Source organism: Pituophis catenifer, unplaced genomic scaffold (genome assembly GCF_029215685.1).
Source record: "Pituophis catenifer annectens isolate HBS135680 unplaced genomic scaffold, rPitCat1.0.hap2 SCAF_2, whole genome shotgun sequence".
NCBI classification, from domain to species: Eukaryota; Metazoa; Chordata; class Lepidosauria; order Squamata; family Colubridae; genus Pituophis; species Pituophis catenifer.
The window spans coordinates 36,018,215-36,041,750 of record NW_027256882.1 but is presented as its reverse complement, the minus strand read 5'-3'; the positions used below and the strand labels follow the sequence as shown (position 1 = coordinate 36,041,750).

Genomic DNA, 23,536 nt, shown 5'->3' with positions numbered 1-23,536 from the left:
TGAATCTGCCACCGGTAGGGTTGCAGGGAGATGATGTCATCAGGGCTTCATCGCTCCTGGCTGGATTGCTATCCGACACACGCCTCACCGGCACCCCACGCGAGCCCCATTATATTCCTCCACTGGTGGGTATGACACCTAGCTGCCATGTTTCACCCCCCATTGTTACCCGTGCCCATATCCCCCCTCACATAGCGCCTTTCTTTTCCGTTGGAACATCAGGGTGTCAAGTGTTGCTTGATGCTTGACAAGCAGCTCCCCCTACCAGGCTTCTGTCTGCAAAGAGAAAAGGAGATGTTAGTGTTAGGTCGTTGGACCACCTGGTTTTGCTGGGTATGCCCTGTGAAAATGTCATAATAAACATGAAGCGTTGACATCCCTGTCTCGTACCCATGATGCTTCAGTATCTGGGTACCCTTTCCACTTGATGAGATATTTTAGGGCCCCCCTATGATATTTTGAATCAAGGATCTTTTCGAGTTCATAGTGTTGCTCTGCTACAGGGCTGGGATAGGTATTGGTATCCCGGGGGTTTGCTATTGGTTTCAGTAAACTGCAATGAAACACTGGGTGTATTTTACCTAACCTAGGGGTAGGTTTAATTCTACAGTTACTGGGTTATTACTTTCTGTATTGCAAAAGGTCCAATATACTTGAGAACAAGTTTTTTACTGGGTATTTGTAGTCGTAGATATTTAGTAGACAGGTATACCCGGTCTCCTGGTTGCAGTGGTGGGCAATCAGCCCTTTTTTTTTATTGGCCTGGTGTTTGTATTCAGTAGATGCTTTCTCTAGGGCTTTTTTCATGTGGGGCCAAACCCTTTGGATGTTTTCTGTCCATTCTGATGTTGATTTTGGTTCTGGTGTTTTTATATCCAACTCAGGGATGGCAGGGAAGTCTTTTCCAGTTACTATCCTAAACGGGGTGTACCCTGTACTGCGATGGAGTGAGTTATTATACCCTGCCTCAGCAAATGATAATAAGTCATAGCAATCACTTTGCTGATAGGATACATAGGACCTGAGGTAACATTCTACCATTGCATTGGCACGTTTGACTACTCCGTTAGTGCTGGGATGGAAAGTGGAGTTAAGTCCCTGCTCTGAGCCTATGTAGTGTAGAAACACTTTCCAGAACTTGGCAGTAAACTGTACCCCCCTGTCCAAGATGACTCATTTCAGTACTCCATGTAGATGGTATATATGTTGAATGAAGAGTTTAGCTAGCCGTTGCACCGATGGTAACCCTTTACATGGGATGAAGTGGGCCTGTTTCAAAAACAGGTCGAGTACAGTCCATATTACTGTATGTCCTTTGCTGTTGGGTAGCTCGACTATAAAGTCCATGGATATCTTGTTCCATGGTCTACTAGGTTCAGCAACTGTTTGCAAGAGACCAAGGGGTTTTCCCGGTCGTGGTTTGGATGTAGCACAGACTGGGCAGCCCCGGACATATTCCTCTATGTCCCTACGCATCCTGGGCCACCAAAATTGCCATCTAACCAATGGGTTTTCAAAAACCCAAAATGCCCTGCTGTTTTGACGTCATGGCATTGCTCCGTTACCTTCGTCCTCAGGAGCGTTGGGATATAGAGTCTGTCTACTCTCCATGCCAACCCGTCTCGGTGTGTAACTGACGTCATGTTTGCCTGGAGCAGGCATCAGCCTCGATCTCCTTCTTTAGGACATTTATCCAGCTGAACTTTGCCTGTTTCTTGTCTATCGCTCACATTCCAATCTGTGTAGGAGGTATCATGGCCTGCATTACCCCATCCCTCTTACTGTTGTATTGGGGCATGCGTGATAGGGCGTCAGCCAGGAAATTCTGTCCTGCGGGTACGTATTTGAGAATGAACCTGAACCATTGGAAATACTGCACCCACCTGACCTGTTTGGGAGATAATTTACGGGGCATTTGGAGCGCTTCCAGATTCTTATGGTCTGTCCAGACCTCGAAAACATTCTCTGTACCTTCTAATAAGTGTCTCCACATTTGTAATGCCCATTTCACAGCGAACACCTCCTTCTCCCAAACAACCCAGTTCCTGTCAGTGGGTGTTAGTTTACGTGAGGTATAAGCACAGGGTTGGAACTTATTTTGTGTGTTTTGTTGCAGCAGAACCACTCCAACAGCAACATCACTGGCATCAGCCTGTATGACAAAAGGCTTCAATAAATCCGGGTGTTTGAGGATTGGTTCTCTGTCAAATAACTCCTTCAACCATTTGAATGCCTTTTGACACACAGGAGACCAATTCAAAACTTGTCCTGGTTTGGGTTTGGTGCCCACCATCGTTTTTGTGCATAAGAGATCGATTAAAGGTAAAGCACCCTGGGCAAACAATGGAATAAATTGTCTGTAAAAGTTGCCAAACCCAAGGAAGCTCTGTAGTTGTTTTCTGGTCCTTGGTGCTTGCCACTCCAACACTGCTTCCATCTTTTTTGGATCCATCTCAATCCCTTCTCCATTAATCCTGAAGCCCAAATTGTCTATCTCTGTCCGGTGAAACTCACATTTCAAGAGTTTCACGAAGAGTCAGGCTTCCAACAATTTTGTTAACACTTGTCTAACCAATCGTGTGTGTTCTTCCATGGTGTTCGTGTAGATCAGAATGTCGTCGAGGTATACCAGAACACTGCAATACAAATGATTGTGGAGAACCTCATTGATCAGCTGCATAAAGATGGCCAGAGCACCCTGAAGCCCAAATGGCATGACCTGGAACTGATAGTTTCCCAGGGGACAATTGAACATGGTTTTCCATTCGTCCCCTGGTTGGATGCACACTCTATAATACGCTTCACGAAGGTCAACTTTAGTGAAGATCCTACCAGTCACTAAGGTGGTTAACAAGTCCGTCATAAGCGGGAGGGGATATAACGGTTCTACACATATAACGTTGAAAACTCTGTAATCAACACAGAGGCGTAAGCCTCCATCCTTTTTCTCCCAGAATAACACCGGAGTAGCCAGATGTGATCTACTAGACTTAATAAAACCCCGGGCCAGGTTTTTATCAATGTACTTCCACAACTCCGCCAGTTCTCTGGGAGCCATCGAATACATCTGGGGTTTTGGTAAGCGGGCTCCGGGTATTAATTCGATGGCACAGTCCATCTCACGATAGGGTGGTAGGGATTCACATTCACCTTCACTAAAGACTTGCACTAGATCACCATACATACTTGGGAAACCCCTCTCCGATAGGGGTAGTGAAACGTTTTTTCTCTCACCTCTATTGTGCATGTTTATAAGGGGCTCTGGTCCTTTTTCTAACCGTAGTTTACAGAAACCAGCCTCCCACCATATCATGAGTTTCCACTTATCCAGCCAAGCAAGTCCCAGGATAACTAGTTCGATCATGTGGTCTATCACCACAAACCGGTGGTGTTCCCCAATTTTCAAATGAATGGGTTCGGTTACATGGGTGGCCAGATGGCCCCCAAGGGTTGACCTATCCATCTGTTCGAAAGTGATAGGTTTCTGCAAATTGACTATGCGTACTCCCAAAGCTTCTACAATTGAGCAACGGATTAGGCATCGGGTACATCCGGAATCTATGAGCGCCCCAAGGTCTCCCTCCTTCCCCGTTCCTAGGTGTCTGATAGTAACCGGGATAATGAACTGGTGTATCGGTTTGCTTACCGTGGGGTCCTGTACCTCCTCCTGTGTTTCACTCATCCCGGAATCTGCAGGAACAGACGCTGTCCCAGGAGGACTTCTAACACCAGCAGGCGGGGTCATATCAGTCATTGAAGTTTGGGCTGCAATCCTGGATCTTTCTGGAGTTTGTTGTGATCGATCTTTGCCTTTGGTCCCCAGAGCTGAAACCAGGGGCATTGATATGCGTGGAGGTGGCAAAGGACACTCTGCTGTCCTGTGTCCCTCCTGGTTGCACCAATAACAATGAAAGGGCTGTTTTGCTTGTTCAGTTGTCTTAGAATCCATCGGTAGAAAGGGTTTCACCACATCCCGTTCCCCTACCAGGTGTACTCCCCCTCATCAAGCATGGATGAGTCCAGATGGCCCCATCCTTGGTTTAAATTCCTGCAAGCCAATGTCCAGTTCCACCACTGCCTGGTACCAGTCAGGTAAACGGGGTGCGAGGCCTCTATAAATACAAGCCTGCCTGAGCTCCCTATCCAGACCCATGTGAAATTGGTGTATTAGGAGCCATTCAGGCTAGGTTCTCAGCCTCCCGGCCAGCTTCCTGAACTCCTTTACATACTCTTTACATACTCTTTAGCCATCCAGCCCCATTGCTTCAGAGCAACTAACTCCCCCTCAGCCGCCTGGGTACGAGCTTCATCTTCGAAGCGGCTGCACAGCGCTTCCAGAAATAAACTAAGTTTTGTTAATTCACGGGCATGGTTGCTGTGGAGGTCAGCCACCCAATTGGCTGCCTCCCCCATGAGTACTGCTGTAATGGCCACAACCATTGCCCATTGGGAAGCATATAAATGACCATAGAGGTCCATATGGCTGATCACTTGGCTAAGGAACAGGGTCACCTTTTCCGATGCTCCATCAAAGGTGACTTGCACTGGTGGGGGGCTCATTATGGGGGTCCCCATTGTGCCTGTGTGGGCCACATTGTGCTCGGGGCCCATACAGTTACAGGATCCCCAATGAGTCCATCATGGTCCCCTCTGGTCTGGCCCGCCTGCCGTCTGTTCCCTTGACCTTTCTCCCTGTCCCTCAATGGTCTAGGCTGTGACTGGCTGGAACCCCAAATCACATCCCCCAACAATGAAGCAGAAGCCACTGGGACATGATAATCATTGTCCACCTGAGACCGGCCCTGCCTTTGCTCTGGTCTGAATTTGGGACTTGCCAAATGGAGCCTGCTCTCAGACCCTCCCCCTGCTGCAGTCCCACCTTGCCAGGTGGTTGAAGGTTCCAGTCCTGTTGCCCATGGTTGCCATGACGGCGCATCTCGGAAACTCGCCTCTCTGAATCATTCTCTTAAAATGTCCATTGTGGTCACTGGTGGAGTACCTCCACTCCCCCTCCTCATCTTCAGCCCACTGCCATTCTCTCCAGCCTTGGAACTGAGCCTCTAAGGGAGGGGGTGTAGGGGCTCTCAAACCTAGTTTCCCCAGCAGTGCGGAGCTATGCCACCAATGCCCAGATGCAGCATAAGAACCCCCTGCTCTTTGTGTACTGTGGTTTTCCAGTGCCTCCTCCAGATTAGCGTCCCATTGTTTTGGCCGGACCACAGGTGCCTCTATGCTCTTCTCATCCCGCTCCACTCCATTCGGTTCTATGGATGGCACCCCAACCGTCGTTCCCTCCACCATCCTTCGCTAAATGTCACTCACCAAGTGGAACTATGTGAAGGGAAGAGCTCTGACTTCCTCTTGGCTCCACAAGGCTGCCAGTGCAGGAATTCAGGAAAGACGCCAAGCCACGGCCAGTAAACTCAGTTTAATGTCCTGCTACACAGTGGCTTCCAGTCATTATCGGTACAATAACATGAATAAAGTCAGAGCTGAGGGAGTCTGCCCCTCAGCTATGCTTTATAGGTCCGCGCTCAGTTGATTGCTTGTCGGCGCGTGTTCGTAATTTTCCTCAGCTGAAGGGCGTTCGAATCTGCGGCCGGTAGGGTTGCAGGAAGATGATGTCATCAGGAATTCATCGCTCCTGGCTGGATTGCTATCCGACACACACCGTGCCAGCACCCCACACGAGCCCCACTATATTTCTCCACCAGTGGGTATGATGCCGAGCTGCCGTGTTTCACCCCCCCACACATTGTCACCTGTGCCCATATCCCCCCTCCCGTAGTGCCTTTCTTTTCCATTGGAACGTCAGGGTGTCGAGTGTTGCCTGACGCTCGACATGAACAATAATCTAAGATTGGTCTGGCATAAGTTTTATAAGCTGTAATGAGCAATAAAATGTTTTACAGAAAGAAAGCTTTGCAAAATTAAGTTTACAACTCTTAATGCTTTTTTAGCAATGCTGTTACAGTGAACTTTGGAGCATAAATCGTCAGAGATAAGTACACCTAGGTCCTTAACAAGGTGAGAGTCATCTGCTAGATCAATACCACCTAGCTTATACTTGATATTCTGATTACGTTTACCAAATATGTGAGACAGAGCATTTATGAATTTGCCAAATAGATGACCATTCAGACACATAGTCAAGATCACTTTGCAAAACAACAGAATTATATGTAGAATTGAATAATTTTACGTCAACTGCTTTTAAGTTGATCACATAAATCGCTGATGTAAAGCAAAAAAAGATGATGAAATTTCTTATGTTGCAGTGAGAACACCTTCTACCATATTCTGCCCTTCTTGTTAGCTGTTCATGAAGTCAACCAGAATTCAAGGCTCTTACCCAACATCACTCTGGGCTACAACATCTATGAGAACTTTTTCAGTGCAAGAATGACATATGAGGCCATGCTGGATGTGCTGTCTACAGGACAGGAGAACATCCCAAACTACAGATGTGGAAAAGAAAAGAACCTGCTGGCGATTCTTGAAGAGATGGATTCTGAACTCTTTGATCATATTTCCAATGTCCTGAGCATCTACAAATTTCCACAGGTATAAAGCCAAATGAAATTAATTCTGTGTAGTAAATTGTTCAAATTTGCCTAGAAGGCAGCACTTGTATATATTTCTCCAAACAAATTCAAAGTCAGAGAGTAAATCTTAGAAGAGCTGAAAGAATGTTTAATTCACAAAGTATGTGTGTATGTCTCTATATACAAATAGTGGTGGGCTGGTGCTGGTTCGGCCTGGTTCTAGCAAACCAATAGTTCCGGCAATCAGTTGTCCCTGCCGACCTGCTCCCACCCTATCCTGTCCTACATTTCTCAGCTCAGCTGATTTGCATGGCATGGTGGATTTCAGAGCCTCAGCTGTTTTACCTACTGGGGCTGCCCTAGAAGGTAAGCTATAGAGCTTGAAATTGGTGTATTTTGAACGGTGCACATGTGCACAAAGCACACGCTCACAGAAACACACAAACATATATGTGGTTGGACTAGAAGACTTTCCAGCTCTATTCTGATTGACTAATTGACTGAGTGGATGGGTGACCCACAGAATTCTGATGTGGACAGAAGGAAGTGCTCTATGAGGACCACCAATGAACATCACCCATGGATAATTCAGAGCTCCATGGTTTCAAAGGGAGCATACAAGACAACAGGACAGAACACCAAGGGAACCAACAAAATTCATGCAGTTATCGTTTGAAATGTCTCTCAACAGTGTGGAAACACCCTTAGATTTACCATCTGACTTTTATCATTAAAACTGGTACAAACTACCAATACTTTCTCTTTCATCTTAGATCAACTATAGTGTCACCAACCAGATGGCTGAGAAAAACCATTGTTTTCCTTTTTCATATCGGATGACCCCAAACCAAGAACCTCCTGACTCAGCGATTGTCCAGCTGCTCCTGCAGTTCCAATGGACGTGGATCGGCCTCCTTTCTCGGGATAATGAAAAAGGAGAAAAATTCAAAAGACGCTTGGAAGTTCTCGCTCTAAAAAATGGGATTTGCATTGTCCTCTCAGGAACCGTCCCAGAAGCAAATGTGCATAAAAGTGCTGGAGAAACTCTCATGCAAGAAAAAATGAAAATCTTCTTTTCTCTTATCAAGAGTCAAATAAAAATTATAGTATGCCAACTGGATTTTCAGGCCTCGGGAATGTTAGCAGTAATAATACAAAGGATTGATACGACTAATAAATCCGTTGTGGGAAGGGTGTGGATTGCAACAACTTTGACAGCTTCAAGTGTAGATAGTTTTTACTACTGGGTTGATCTCCAAAATAAATATGCTTTGTTTTCCTTCCTCATCCAGACAAAGAGAAGGACTCAGTATGGTGACATTAAATCTTATGCATCTATGGCCCAATTGGATGGAAAGAAAGCATTCCAATGTTCTTATTCAAGTCCTGTGTTATCTAAGAAAGTTTGGAAAAAATGTAGAGAAAAAGAGAATTGGGAATTCCCACCCCATGATGTGATTACCACAACCCTGTCTCAGGATTCCTCCAGTATTTCCCAAATAATTCAAATTGTGGCCTGGGTCCTCAGTGCTGCCTCTTCCTCCCAATGGAGTAAGAGGAGAATGCAAGTTGGAGACCATCAACCACCCCAGATTGTACAGCCATGGCAGGTAAGTCTTCTCCTTTGAGGTTCCATTGATTCTTCCCTTCCAATTCCTCAATATTAAATTAGTTGTAGAAAGGGGTGAGATATTCCAAAGAGCAGTTGCCCAGTTTGTGGTATTTGAGAGTGAGTGTCAATCCTGAAGCTGACCTGACTGAGGCCATTTTAATGTTTCGGTGTTGCCACACTGGAGCTGAGGGATATGGAGGGGGGAAATAGAAATAGCTGAGGTTTTGTTGCCAAAACAAAATACTTTCTCCTGGGAACCAAGGACATTCCCAACAATGGCCAGGAGGAGGATGAGTGAACTCACCAGGCAACCAGATGACACCTTGATTGGACCCTGTGACTGATTGTTTGGAAAGGGAAGGAAAACTTTTAGTTTTTATTAGATGAAAACTGTGGCAACATTTAGAGTCAGTTTTCACCAGCCTATGCCTCTATGATATGTCCAATAAAACTGATATTTGAGGAACCTGCTTGCCTCAGAGTCCTGTTTGCTATGGGCATATTACTTGGAACTCTGACGGTAAGTTAGAGAGAATTAATAGAGAAAAATCTTCCAAAGTTAAACAACCTGTGCTAGTTTGGGATTCTTTTGGGTCAGAAATAGCTCTATGGTGACAACCTAATTTTCAAAACTAAACAAGCATCAGAATATTCCAACAACCCTCAACCCTTTATTGTGATCACAAAGTGATCTCCAAGCTAAGGAGTTCAGCTAGATTGTTTGTTCTGCATTAAGATTGAACTTTCCTGGCTAAAAGTTTCTAACATAGCAACAAGATATTAATCAAAGCCACTTCTGGGGGCACAGATCTCCTGAACTAATGGATATGCTTCAATAGCTATTCTTTGATAGAGATAACATAAATATGCAACTTTTGTTACATTCCTAGCCCAAAGTTAAACTTCGCTAACTCTATTTTGATCAGGACTGATGGCAAAATTTATTGATTGATTGATTTATTCGATTTATATGCCGCCCTTCTCCGGAGACTCAGGGCGGCTTACAATGCGTTAAGCAATAGCCGTTATACTTTTGTATATACCTGCTTAGTAGGGCTTTTGGCCCCCCCAAGTGGTGTTCTTTTTTATACAAAGTCAGCTTATTGCCCCCACAAACCGGGTCCTCATTTTACCTACCTCTAAAGGATGGAAGGCTGAGTCAACCTTGAGCCTGGTGTGATTTGAACTCACAGTAATTGCAGGCAGCTGGCAGCTAAGTGCTACTTAACAGCACTTTAGTCTGCTGCACCACCAAGGCTCCAAAATTGTATTCTCCATCTTCTCCCATTTTTCCATAACTGCAAATGGTCTTGCCTCAGATGGGGCTGTGATGGTGAAGCAGCAAAACATAAAACATAAAACATAGAATAATAAGATTTTGAAAGGACTTCAGAGGTTTTTCTAGTCCAAACCCAAAAATCGAGGAGGAGACCCTATGCCATTTCAGACAAATGGTTGCCTAGGTTTCTATTTGAAAACCTCCAATGATGGAGCACTCACAACCTCTGAAGGCAAACTATTCCATTGGTTGATTGCTGACTATTAGGAAATTTCTCTTTAGTTCTAGGTTGCTTCTCTCCTTCGTTAGTTTCCAACCATTGTTTCTTGTAAAGAGGAATATTAGGACAGGGATGGTAGGACCACTGGTGCACTTATGCATGCCCCTTACAGACCTCTTAGGAATGGGGTCAACAGTAGACCGTTTAAGTTTAAAGTTTTGGGGGTTTGGGGAAGGAACTACAGAGTCAGGTAGTACATTCCTGGCATTGACCACTCTGTTACTGAAGTCATATTTTCTGCAATCAAGTTTGGAACAGTTTACCTTGAATTTGTGTCTCTTATTTGCAGAGGTCGACCTCAAGGCCTCTCATTTGTGGAATGCCTCAGGGGTTGGTCCTCTCGCCCCTTTTGTTCAACATTTATGTGAAGCCGCTGGGTGAGATCATCCGTGGCTTTGGGGTGAAGTACCACCAGTACGCTGATGACACCCAGCTGTACATCTCCACCCCAGGCCACCCCAACGATGCCCTTAAAGTGATGTCTCAGTGCCTGGAGGCTGTGCGGATCTGGATGGGGAGGAATAGGCTCAAGCTCAACCCTTCCAAGACTGAGTGGCTGTGGTTCCTGGCATCCCGATATAGTCAGCTGACTCCATCGCTGACTATTGGGGGTGAGTCTTTGGCCCCCTCGGAGAGGGCTCGCAATCTGGGAGTCCTCCTGGATATGCAGCTGTCCTTGGAGGAACATCTGACGGCTGTATCCAGGGCGATCTTTTGTCCGGTTCGCCTGATTCACCCGTTGCGACCCATTCTTGATTGGGATTCCATGTGCACAGTCACTCATGCCCTCGTCACCTCTCACCTGGACTACTGCAATGCTCTCTACATGGGGCTCCCCTTGAAGAGCACCCGGAGGCTCCAACTGGTCCAGAATGCGGCCGCACGGGAAATTACGGGAGCTGCAGGGCGCTCCCACATAAAACCACTCCTGTGCGAGCTGCACTGGCTCCCAGTGGTCTTCCGGGTGCGCTTCAAGGTGTTGGTTATCACCTTCAAAGCGCTCCATGGCATAGGACTTAGTTATCTTCGAGACCGCCTGCTGCTACCGACAACCTCCCATCGACCTGTGCGCTCCCACAGAGAGGGCCTCCTCAGGATGCCTTCAGCCAAACAATGTAGGCTGGTGACCCCCAGGGGGAGGGCCTTCACTGTGGGGGCACCTACCCTATGGAACCAGCTGCCCCCTGAGATAAGGAGAATCCAAGACCTCGGCGCCTTCCGCTGTGCCCTTAAAACTTTCTTTTTTCATCAAGCCGGGCTGGCTTAACATATTTTTAAATTTTTAATTTTTAATTGGTTTGTCATTTTAAACTGGGGCCAAATTAATATATATTCTTTTAATTGTTTTTAATGTTTGTATTGTATGTTTTTATCTGGCTGTACACCGCCCTGAGTCCCTTGGGAGAAGGTGTGGTATATAAATTTGAAATAAAATAAAATAAATAAATAAATAAATTTGTAGTTGGTTCAGTTCTCGCCAATGGAATCTTCGGGATTTCGTCATGAGGCGTGGTTGGAGTCTCTTGGCCCAGCCCATCCGGAAGTCTATGCTGGAGTCTTGGTTCTTCAGATGGGTGTTCCTGCTGTACAATTGGGTTTGAGTTATTGTTAGACATTTGTTTATTTTGTAGGCTACCATGTGTGGGAATCGGCCTTTGGTTGGGTTGAACTGTCTATGGTGGTTGTAGCAGTGAGTTCTCAAGACAGCCTCAGAATTAGTACAAGTGCCGTCACCAGAATCTACTGTCCTCCAGCTCAACTTTGTACGAGCAAGGGCCAGATATTTCTACTACAGTGGCTGGAATCCAGAGGGCACCTCCGGCATAGTTCTGGGCGTATACTCTGGCCCCAGGGGTGAAATGTAAAATTTGTTACTACCAGTTCTGTGGGCATGGTTTAATGGTGGTGGGGGTAATGTGACTGGTGGGCCTGGCCAACTTTTTTTTTTAACTTTTCAAAGCATTTTTTTCTAATGCTTTAAAAAGCCTTTCTGCCGATGAGGCAACTCAGCTGGGAGCATCAGAGAGGCTTTTTAAAAAATGCCTCTCTGCCGATGAGGCAACTCAGCTAGGATCGTCAGAGAGGCTTTTTAAAAAATGCCTCCTTGCTGATGAGGTAACTCAGCTGGGATCATCAGAGAGGCCTTTTACAAATGCTTCTCTGACGATCAGGCAACTCAGCTGGGATGATCAGAGACTTTTCAAAACATTTTTTTATCACCTCTTCGGCCAAGAAGTTGCAGAAAAAAATGCTTTGAAAAGCCTCTGATGATCCCAGCTGTGCCACACAATCATCAGAGGCTTTTTTTTAACTTTTAAAAGCATTTTTTTCGTCTACAAAAGCATTTGTAGAAAAAATGCTTTTAAAATTAAAAAAAAAAGAGCCTCTGATGATCGTGTGGCTCAACTGGGCATGGGGGGGGGCAGGTATTTTTGCTACTGGTTCTCCGAACCACTCACCGCCATTGCTACCAGATTGGGCAATCCGGTCCAAACCAGGAGCATTTCATCCCTGTCGGGCCCCCATATTAAATGATCAGATTTTTCCTGTTGAGTCGGGAGATGTTTCTGTAATATAATTTGGGTACAAGCAGTCTAATTGTGAATGGATTCTCCTTCCCATGAAAAGTTCTAAAGGGCTCCTGTTAGTTGTTGCACTTGGGGTGATATATTGTACTGGGAGAAACTTATCGATCTATGCTTGTCAATTCCTTGGGCCAATTCTGGACAGAGCCTCTTTAGCAGATCTTACCATCCATTCAACCTGCCCATTACTGGCTGGATGAAAGGGGGTAACAAGGGCATGCCTAATGCCATGCTCTGCCAGGAATAGTTCAAATTGATTGGCCGTAAATTGAGGCCTGTTGTGTGAGACCAATACATCAGGGAGCCCATGCATGATGAACAGTCTCTGGAGCACACGGATTACTGCTTCGGCCGTGGTGGTAGACATTAAAAATATCTCCAGCCACTTTGAAAATGCATCGACCACCATTAAGAACGTTTGGTCTTTTACTGGTCCTGCAAAGTCAATATGCACCCGGGACCATGCACATTAGGGGTTTCCCATTGCTTAGCCGGGGCAGAGGTGGGTGCCGGTCTGGATTCCTGGCACAGTGAGCAGGTAGTAACCAGTTCCATTATTTCACAGTCCATATTGTTCCACCAGATGTAGCTTTCGGCCACAGCTTTCATCCTGACTATCCCAGGATGTCCCACATGTAAGACTTCCAGCACTGCACATCTTAATCTTGGGAGTATGACAACCCACATCCCCCACAACAGACATCCCTTTAACACAGACAGTTCATTACGACGCACATAATATGGTTGTACATTACCCAGAAGTGGGCTATCCAGCCACCCCCACCACACATAATTCATTATGTGCATTAAATCTCTATCTTTAGCTGACTATCTTGCAATTTCGGCTGTGGTAATTGCCCTGGTGGCAATGTCCTCGATGAGGAGAACCATGCAAATTGGGACAGGGTCTTCAACCAGGGTAGGCAGTGGGCAGCATGTGAGAGTGTCTGCATGGCCTAGGGATTTTCTGGGTTGGTGAATCAGCCGGTAGCTGTAAGCTGCCAGAAAAATAGTCCACCTGGTCATTCTGGGGGACAAGATCATAGGAGTCGGGTGATCTCTGGCCAATAAACCCAGGAAGGGTTTATGGGCAGTGATAAGCACAAAGTCTCTGTCACTGCCTTAAGTGTTTGCCAGCTGAGCTCCCATTCTAAGCAGTACGGTAGCCTGGCCGTGAACTTATTTGTAGCTGAGATAAGGCTGGTTTTGTGAGACATTGGACTACTGCGCATGTCTACATTCTTTCTTTCATTCTTCCTTTGTCCGTCTGTGTGATAAGACTGCTGGAAAGATGTAATTTGCTAGTTTTGTACTTTTATAATAAAATGTTTCTTAGAATATATACTTTGGGTTTTCTTTCTTTGAGAGTATACTCCATGGAAAACAAGATTCATCCACCTCTAATTAATTACAGTTTCCCCAGGGGGGGAAACGAAGCTGATTCATGCTTCAACAGTCTCTGCCATACAGGTAGTCATGGAACCTCTGGACTCTGGTGACTAAAGCCAGCGCTTCTCTGTCCAGCTGGCTGTATTTATGCTTGGTGGAGGACATGGTCCTGGAGTAATAGGCAATAGGTGCCTCACAGCCATTGGGCAGTTGGTGGCTAAGGACGGCCCCAACCCCGAAAGGGGGGTGTCACAGGTTAGCATCAATGGCAGAGTCTCGCTATAGTGGACTAGCACACAGTCTGAAGACAAAGATTTTTTTACTGCTTAAAAAGCAGCAGCTTCAGTACATCCCCAAATACAGGAAGCCTTTTTTCCTAACATCCTATGCAGAGGTTCCACCATTTTTGACCCAGGAACAGGCTATTAAAATTAAGCAACCCCAGGAATGCTTGCAATTCCTTCTTATTTTGGGGGGTGGGTACCTCTTTGATCACCGTTACTTTGCTTTTAGCTGGGTATATCCCAGACCCGTCGATCATATATCCCAGGAATTCTACCCTAGGCACAGCAATCTGACATTTTTTGCATTTGACCTTAAGCCCGGCTTCCTTGAATTTACTGAGAACAGATCTCAAACAGTTGAAAAGAATTGTTTTGTTGGCAGTGGACACCAAGACATTGTCAAAATAGGGTACTACCCCAGGAATACCCTGTAACAGCCATTCCATGACATTCTGGAATGGTCCTGGTGTCACACTCACACCAAATTCTAGCCGGTGACATTTGAATGCACCTCTGTGCGTGACAATCGTTTGAGCTTCGGCTATGCTGTCATCAACTGGCAACTGCTGGTAAGCCTGTGCCAGGTCAAGCTTAGAAAATGTTTTTCCTTTCCCCAATGAATGACGCAAGTGTTGAACGATGGGTACCGGATAGTCACTCTATTGTAGGGCTTATTGATGGTGTATTTGTAGTCCACGCAGATGGGGACTAATCCATCAGCCTTGATAGGTGTGACTATAGGGGTTGAGAGCAAGGGGGACCCTTTGCAATTTAAGCCTAATTGGGGCGATTTTGGGGTCTAGGCCGAAAGAAATAGGCGTTCCTTTATACTTCCCTAGGCTGTTGCTAAACACATTTTCAAATTCTAGAATGAGGTTGTCTGCATCATTGTGGTGGATGGTGTTGATTCCAGACACCCCCAGTCCCAGGGCCTTGAACAAGTCCAAGCCAAGCAGGCTTGGTAATGCTCCAACGATGACAGTTAGTTTTAGGGGTTCAGAGAACTCCCTAAATCTGACCCAGAAGGTTCTGCTCCCCATGACAGGGATGTGGTTCCCTTGGTAGTCTTTTAGCTGTATTCTCTGGGGACATAGGTCTCTTTTTTGAGGCCAGACAAGCCTTCCAGATTGTCTCCTAGGACATGATTGTCAATGATGAACCCATATTGATCTCCATATCCCATTGTGAGTCTTCTATCTGCACGGCAACATGTATTTTCTTTGTCTTTGATTGTCTGATATTGGTTTGATATGCATCCTTTTCTTCTGTTGGCTGGTCCTCTCTGTGCCTGGACTTCCAGGAAGACAACTTTGTGCAAGGATTTTGTTGCTCTGGCCTCATTGAGTGCTATTTGTAGAGTGAAGTTAATCTTTGCTAACAGCTGCCTTTGTAAGCTAATATTCCTCACTCTGCTGATGAGCTGCTCTAGCAACACCTCCTCCAGCTCTCTAAACTCACAATAGTCTGCGGCCTTCCTCAGTGCTGCCAAATAATGGTTGACGGATTCGCCTTCCTCCTACACTCTGCTATGGAATTAGTGCCGACGAACGAACTTGGATGGCACTGGAACATAGTGTGCTTGTAGTGCATTCTGGACATTGGCCCAGGGCACAGTCTGCATAGCGGCTGGTGCAACGAGTGCCCTAGCCATGTTGAACACCTCGTTTCCACAATATCTGAGAAATAACACTCTTTTCCGATTGTCTGATAGTCCCAGGAGGTCATTTGCTTCCATAAAACACTCGAACCTGGCCATGTATGAGTCCCAATTGTCCGTTGCTGAGTTGAATGGAGTTGGCAGGGCATAAGCAGTCATTGTGATGGCTGATGCAGTTCGGTCGCTGCGGTAGTAGCCTGTCGATGCCTCCCGGTGGTCCCCTCCTATGTTGGGACTATGATCTAATTCATCTCTTTTTGTTCTCTGCTCTTCCAATACAACTTTCGTTGCCAGTGTTGGATCAGGCGATCAAAGAGATCACTCAGTGCTAACAGTCACAACAGTTTTTTATTAGTAGATCGGTTCAACCCAGAGTCAGCTCATCTGACTGCTTGCCCTTTTATAGGGGCCTGTCAGACAGGTTGGCCAATGGGGTTTGAGTATTTTCCCACCGGATTGGAGGACCTGAGTGAAGCCTATGCTCACTCCAATTCAATATGCAACACTTTGTTTGGCGCTGGTGTTTTTTTTGTGTGTGTGTGTGTGTGTTTTTTTTTTTGAAAAAATGGGCCAAAAAAGCCTCAAAAATGGGCTGAAAAAAGCTCTAAAAATGGGCCAAGAAAGGACTGTAAAAGGCCGAATAAAGGCTAAAAAATGGGGCATGGAGAAGCTAAAAAATGGCTGGTGGGAGGGCAGAGCTTCAATAATATTCGGTCTATAAGACACACAGACATTTTCAACCCCTTTTGGGAGACAAAAAAGTGCGTCTTATAGCCTGAAAAACACAGTATTTGAAAAAGAGCTGTAAATTCCTGGAGAATGACTGAAAGAAGCTTCCCATGAAATGCTGAACCAATCTGCTTCAGACTGCAGTGGTGATTTGAAGAGGTTGAATTATTCAGAGTACCTCCAATCCAGAATAATAGCAAGAAAAAAAACATTGAATAAAGGCTCAAATTGGGATGTTTTTTTTTTCTGTTTCTGCAGCTTCATAGGCTCCTGAGAAACTTCCAACATCACAATATTTCCACAGATGGGATTTCTTTTGATGAAAATGGAGTTCCTGTTGGTGACTTTGATATCATGCAGTGGACATCAGTTATGAACAAATCAGATGCAGGGGTGAAAATTGGGACTGTAGAAAGACAAGCCTCCTCGGAAGTCAAGATTTCTGTCAATCAAAGTGCCATCCAATGGCCAACTTTTTTTAACAAAGTAATTGAGGCTGCTTGGATTTTGCTATTTATCTCCATCTACTCAGAAATAATTTTTATTGAGGCCAATTGAGATAACTCCCATATAAGACGACTTAATTTATTACATATCACTTTGCTTTAGAGCAGGGGTGAAATGTAACATTTGTTACTACTGGTTCTGTGGGCATGGCTTGGTGTGTGTGGGGGGTTAATGTGACTGGGTGGGCATGGCCAACTTTTTTTTTTTAATTTTAACTTTTCAAACCATTTTTTCTGCAAATGCAAAAAAAGGTTTTGAAAAGCCTCTGCCGATCAGGAACACAGCTGGGATCGTCAGAGCCTTTTCAAAGCATTTTTTTAACCACCTCTTCCACTGAAGAGGTTACAGAAAAAAAATGCTTTGAAAAGCCTCTGAGATCCCAGCTGAGCTGTGCGATCATCAGAGGCTTTTTTTTACTTTTAAAAGCATTTTTTCGGCGGAAGAATTTGTAGAAAAAATGTTTTTAAAAGTAAAAAAAAGAAGCCTCTGATGATTGTGCAACTCAGCTGGGCATGGCAGGGGGTTCTCCTAACCACCTGCCGCCATCGCTACCGGATCGAGTGATCTGGTCTGAACCAGAATCATTTCAGCCCTGCTTTAGAGGTTTTACAATAATCTATCACACGTTGGAACCTGCTGCATTGTATTGCAGGATTTGCAATTTACATTAGTAAACTGAGATATGTTGCCATAATTTATAGTACATCAAATTATCTTGTTTTCAGTAAGAGAAAATCCAGAACCTAGGGCTGAAGAACAACTAAGTTTACATAGGTAAAACCTGGCTAGAAAGAATATATATATATATATATATATATATATATATATATATATATATATATATATATATATATATGTGTGTGTGTGTGTGTGTGTGTGTGTGTGTGTGTGTGTGTGTGTGTGTGTGTGTGTGTGTGTGTATGTATATGTATATGCATATGTATATGTATATGTATATGTATATGTTGTACTTTTCTTTTTTTATTATTGAAAAGTTTTACAGAAAAAAAAAGAATTTTCTTCCCCCCCATATTCCCCCCACCCTTTCCCTCCCCTCATCCCACACTCCCCCCCAGACTTCCCAGAGCAAAATACAAGGTGTTTCATTTAACAATCATAAACTAGATTAACCTACTTATCCTAAGTTTACTAACTCCCCCCCGAAACCTTAACTCCACTATAGATAACATAATACTTCTAATACTTAACGTTCATTCATAAGCTATTTGATATTTTCTTGTCTGATACTTATTTTGAATATAATCAATCCATCTTCTCCATTCCAATACGTATCTTTCTTGTGTATAGTCCTTCAGGTACACTGAGATTTTCACCATTTCTGCTAAGTTCGTTACTTTCAGTATCCACTCTTCAATAGTAGGCAAAGAGTTCTTCTTCCAATATTGTGCTACCAACAGCCTAGCTGCTGATATTAAGTTCAAAATCAATTTAGTCTCTGATACTGTACAATCTGTCGTTATACCCAATAGGAACAATTGAGGAGTAAATTTCAACCTTCTTTTCAGAATATTCTGCATCACCCACCAAATTTTTATCCAATATGCTTTGATTTTCTTACAGGTCCACCATATATGATAATATGTTGCATCATTACATTCACATCTCCAACATTTAGCTTGCAAATTCGAGTACATACATGATATTTTTTTAGGATCTAAGTGCCATCTATAAAACATTTTATAAAAATTCTCTCTCAAATTTTGTGCTTGTGTAAATTTAACATTTCTGACCCAAATCTTTTCCCACGTTTCCATCATCACTGTTTCCTGAAAGTTTTGTGCCCATTTTATCATACAATCCTTAACCAATTCCGTTTCTGAGTCTATTTCCAATAATTTCCAATAATGGAAAATCTGTTTCACCAGATTTTCCTCATTTTGCATAACACCAATTTTTTGATCTTCCCTCCATCTAGCTTGAAGCTGACCATACTGAAACCAAGTATAAATTATCCCTTCTTCTTTTAATTCATCTAAAGATTTCAGTTGCAACTTACCACTTTCCAAAAGAAGAAGCTCTTTATAAGTAATCACCTCTATTTTTTGCTCTATACTTATATTTTTTATTGCATGTCTGGGATTTGCCCATATGGGTATCTTATAATTTAGCTTATACTGGTACTTTTTTCAAACCCTCAACAATACATTTCTAAGTATATGACCCTTAAACACTTTATCCACTTTCTTTTCATATAACAGATAAGCATGCCATCCATATAACAAATCATAACCTTCTATGTTTAACATTCTTTCTTCAGTTAAGTTAAACCAATCACTAATTTGTGATAAAGCAGCTGCTTTATAATACAATCTTAAATTAGGCATTTTAAGACCTCCTCTCTCATGTATATCCTGTATAATTTTCAGTTTCACTCTTGGTTTCTTCCCACCCCAGATGAAAGTATTAACCCCTTTCTGCCATTCCATCAGATTTCTTTTAAACAACTTTAAAATGTTTGTAATTTATATTCTCTAATTTATCAGGCAAGATAGTTTTTTTTTTCTCCACAAGCACTCACTTCCCAGCAGTTAATAAGCAGCTAATCCACTCTCCCAGTACAAAGTTCTCAATAAGCACTTTCGTTTCTGGCTTTCACTTTCAAAACCATAACAAAGACGCCGTCTTCAGCCTCCAGCTCAATGAAATTCAGTTTGAAACAAAGTAACTCCGGAGTTAAGCTCTGTACTTTTAAAGCTTGTTCTCCTGTTTCCGCTCTGCCTGCACTTGTAATCAGTCAGACTCACTTTTGACAGCAGGATCGGATCGTGGCTTCTCGCTCTGCTTTCACAGAGTCGTCCCGGCTTTGGAGCTTCTTGGCAGGCTGACTGGGGAGCTCTCACCCTCCAAGCCTCTGGAAATATTCCAGAGGACTTTCGGGGAGCTCTACTCTTGCCCACTGGCTCTCCTCTCCTTCTTTTCCTGAAGGGGAGGTTTTTCAGCCACCAGACAGCCGATTTACGCTGTCAAAGCGCCTTTTATGAAGACACAGGGCTAGCGGTCTAAGAAGACCGTCCACGAAGCCTGCGGTGCCAACCGGAAGTCATCTATAGTGTACTTTTCAAAGTATAGGACACATGTCCCCCCCAACCACTGCATTTTTGCCCTCCTCAGCCCCCAGGAGAACTCTGCAGGCCTCCCAAACCCTCTGTGCATTCCTTTTTTGGGAAAAACAGGCCCGTTTCTTGCAAAAACAGGATGCACAGGAGTTTGGGAGCCTACAAAGTGCTCCTAGTGTGCTATGGAGGGCAAAAACTTTTTTTCTTGTTTTCCTCTTCCAAATCTTGGTGTGTCTTATAGTCCGAAAAATATGGTAAGTTATAGCATTCTCATACATGCCCAAAGGAGAAACACATTTTGCAATGGAACTACTTTCCTTTGGAAAAAAGAATGAGGCAACGAGTCTGTTTGGGGATCTACAATGGAGACTGATAGAGAAAGAGAATGGCCTTTCATTTTCCCCTTGCAAGTAGAGTAATTAAAGTTCATGGCACTACTTTTGGACTGATTTTGCTCAATGTGCTCCTGAGCTTCTGGAAGCCACTTGATTTCAGTAAATCCTTCTAATTCATATATCACCCTGACTATTCTTTTTGTTTATGTTTAGATGGTGCCTTATTCAAGATGCACAGAAAGTTGCTTCCCAGGTTATGCCAAGCTTGTGAGAGACGGAGTCCCAGTTTGCTGCTATGACTGTTCTCTGTGTATGGAAGGAACATTCTCTGGGCAAGAAGGTACAGTAGGTGGCTCCAAAAATAACCAAAAAAAAAAAAAATCAAGATACAATCAACATTCTATCTTGTTTTTTTGGGGGTATTTGATCAAGAAGCAAGAAAAACATTAAATTTCCTGAAGGTATCGACAAACTTCAAAGATTGGGCACTATTGCCAAATTTGGATGATAATGTGAGCATTAAAATATATAATGTAAGGTTGCTGATTTCTGTTGAGTTGTTACTTTCTTGCTTGGTTTTGGGAAAGAGGACAAGTTTTGAGAGCTGATAATCAAATTCATCTTCAGCCTTTAAAAAGACTGTTTGATTATTTTAACTAATGTTGTGCCGTATGGATATCCCTGGGGAGAAATATTATATTATTCCTTGAAAATGAAGTAACTGATTTCTGATGCGGTTTTCATGCTCCTACAGCTGCAGAAACAGATTCATGCTAACCATGTTTTTTCTCAGATGCAGCCCATTGTGAAAAGTGTCCAGATGACCAGTATTCCAATAAGAAGCGAGATCAGTGTGTCCCCAAAAATATAAGCTTCTTATCCTATCAAGAATTGTTGGGACTCATCCTGGCTTTCTTTGCCATCGCTTTGTCCCTAACCACCGCTTTAATTCTGGGAATCTTCATGAAATACCGAGACACTCCCATAGTCAAAGCCAACAACTGTGAACTCACCTACATCCTCCTGGTTTCACTCCTGCTTTCTTTCTTGACCTCCCTTCTATTCATCGGTCGCCCCATGAAAATGACCTGTCTCCTCCGACAAACCATTTTCAGTGTTGTTTTCTCAGTTGCTGTGTCTTCCTTGCTGGCCAAGACTGTCATGGTGGTGGTGGCCTTTCTGGCCACCAAGCCAGGCAGCAGCATGAGGAAATGGCTGGGGAAGAGTCTGGCCAACTCTATTGTTTTATCCTGCTCTGGTGTTCAAGTAGGCCTCTGTATGATGTGGCTGGGAGTCTTTCCCCCATTCCCAGATTCTGACTTTCATTCCCAACCAGAACACATCCTGCTGCAGTGCAATGAAGGCTCTGTCACCATGTTCTACTCTGCTCTTGGCTACATGGGTTTTTTGGCTGCCATCTGTTTCTTGGTGGCATTTCTGGCTCGAAATCTTCCAGGGGCTTTTAATGAAGCCAAACTGATCACCTTCAGCATGTTGGTTTTTTGTAGCGTTTGGATCTCCTTTGTTCCCACATACCTGAGCACCAAGGGGAAATACATGGTAGCCGTGCAGATCTTCTCCATCCTGGCCTCTGGCCTGGGTTTACTGGGCTGCATCTTTATCCCCAAATGCTACATTATTATCCTGAGACCTGACATGAACACCAAAGAACATCTCATGATAAAAAATCATTAAGTCTCCTTGTTTTTCTACAGTTTACATGCAGCATAAAATCACATACTTTGAAGTAATATTTTATATATTGTCACTTCTCTTTCTTCATTCCATGTGAACTTTGAATTATAGTAATGAGTAGTAAAGTTGCTAAAACAACTCAAACTATTTGAAATAATCATATCCTTCAATTATCCTAATCTGAATTCATATTATGACATTAATAAAATTTCTGAAACCAAGCCAGACAAACTGTTATCAGAGATGTTCTGATATGGTTTTAGATTAAATTAAAGACTATGGCTAATGATGATGTTTGTTTTTCTTACTATATAGGTTGGTGTGCTGGTGTTATATTTTATTTTCTGGGGTGATGTTCTGACTTTGTTCAAAAAAATAGTTAATTTCAAATACTGTATATTTTTGATTGATCTCTTCTGGCTCGATAATGTAAGATCATTCATAGGTAAATAAATGAGATAGACAAATGAGATAGATAGATAGATAGATAGATAGATAGATAGATAGATAGAGAGAGAGAGAGAGAGAGAGAGAGATGGGGGAGATAAAGAAAGAGAAAAACAGAGAGACAGATAACATTCTATATATTAAGAATAGATAAAATATCAACATGAACATTGGAGCAACTTTATTTTTTTTCTCCATCCTTTTGAATAAATTAATGAGACAAATTATTATTTGTCAATCAAAATTAAAATATGTACAACTCTGAATGATTTGGGGCAGGAAAAATCATGTAGACATGATGTGACAATGAATATGTGCTTATGAGTATTAATATCCAATTCCATTTCCATATACTGTACATACAGTGTCTGTGTGTCTTTGTGTGCGTCCTGCCAACCTAGCCATTCAAAAGTATGTAAATGCAAGTCGATAAATAGGTACCACTTCAGTGGGAATGTAACTATGTTTCGTGCATCTTCAGTGCATAGTCATGCCAGCCACATGACCATGGAAGCATCTTCAGATAAAGGCTCTTCATTTGTGAATCAAAGATGAGCACCGCCAGTTGAGTTGGTGATGACTGACTGGGGAAATCTTTATCTATACCCAACTAAACCTTTATCTATAAATATATAAATTTGTTTTTGTGCATGTGTCTTTTCTTTGTCTTTGTCTTTTTGTCAGTCAGCCCTTCAGTGTATTAAAGATTACTATATCATATAAATTGCTATATCATATAAATCAGTACTACTTTTAACTGATGTTGTCTTGGAAATGGTCTCTCAATGCCTTTACCTCTGCCTTCTACACTATCTCTCTTGGATATTGAGAAAGCATTAGAAAAGGAAAGCAATTTCAATGTATTTTTATTCACATACTGATCAGTTTCACTCATTATCCTAAATCAGGATTCTAGATTGTCTTAATTTTGATTTCTGTCATTGTAGTGTTGAATCTATCCTAGCCACTTCTAGGTTATCTGCAAAGATGAGAAACATTTCCTCCCTCCAACTATTTACCAAATCAAAGGGTCCAGATCCCAGCACTCAACAAGAATGAACTCAACAACAGTAAAATGGTATACAGAACTCCAAGGTCCCTTCCAACTCTGTTAT

The 23,536-nt window shown here is 43.3% G+C and overlaps 1 protein-coding gene across 1 annotated transcript; it reads left to right on the top strand.

Moving 5' to 3' along the window:
* Positions 1 to 5,311: 5,311 nt before the first annotated feature.
* LOC139310110 (vomeronasal type-2 receptor 26-like) lies at positions 5,312 to 21,974 on the top strand. The gene is made up of 6 exons (XM_070934266.1): positions 5,312 to 5,466; positions 6,279 to 6,564; positions 7,319 to 8,155; positions 16,619 to 16,846; positions 20,493 to 20,619; positions 21,073 to 21,974. The coding sequence occupies exons 1-6, from the start codon at positions 5,312 to 5,314 to the stop codon at positions 21,972 to 21,974; spliced, it is 2,535 nt and encodes an 844-aa protein (XP_070790367.1).
* The last annotated feature ends 1,562 nt before the right edge of the window (positions 21,975 to 23,536 follow it).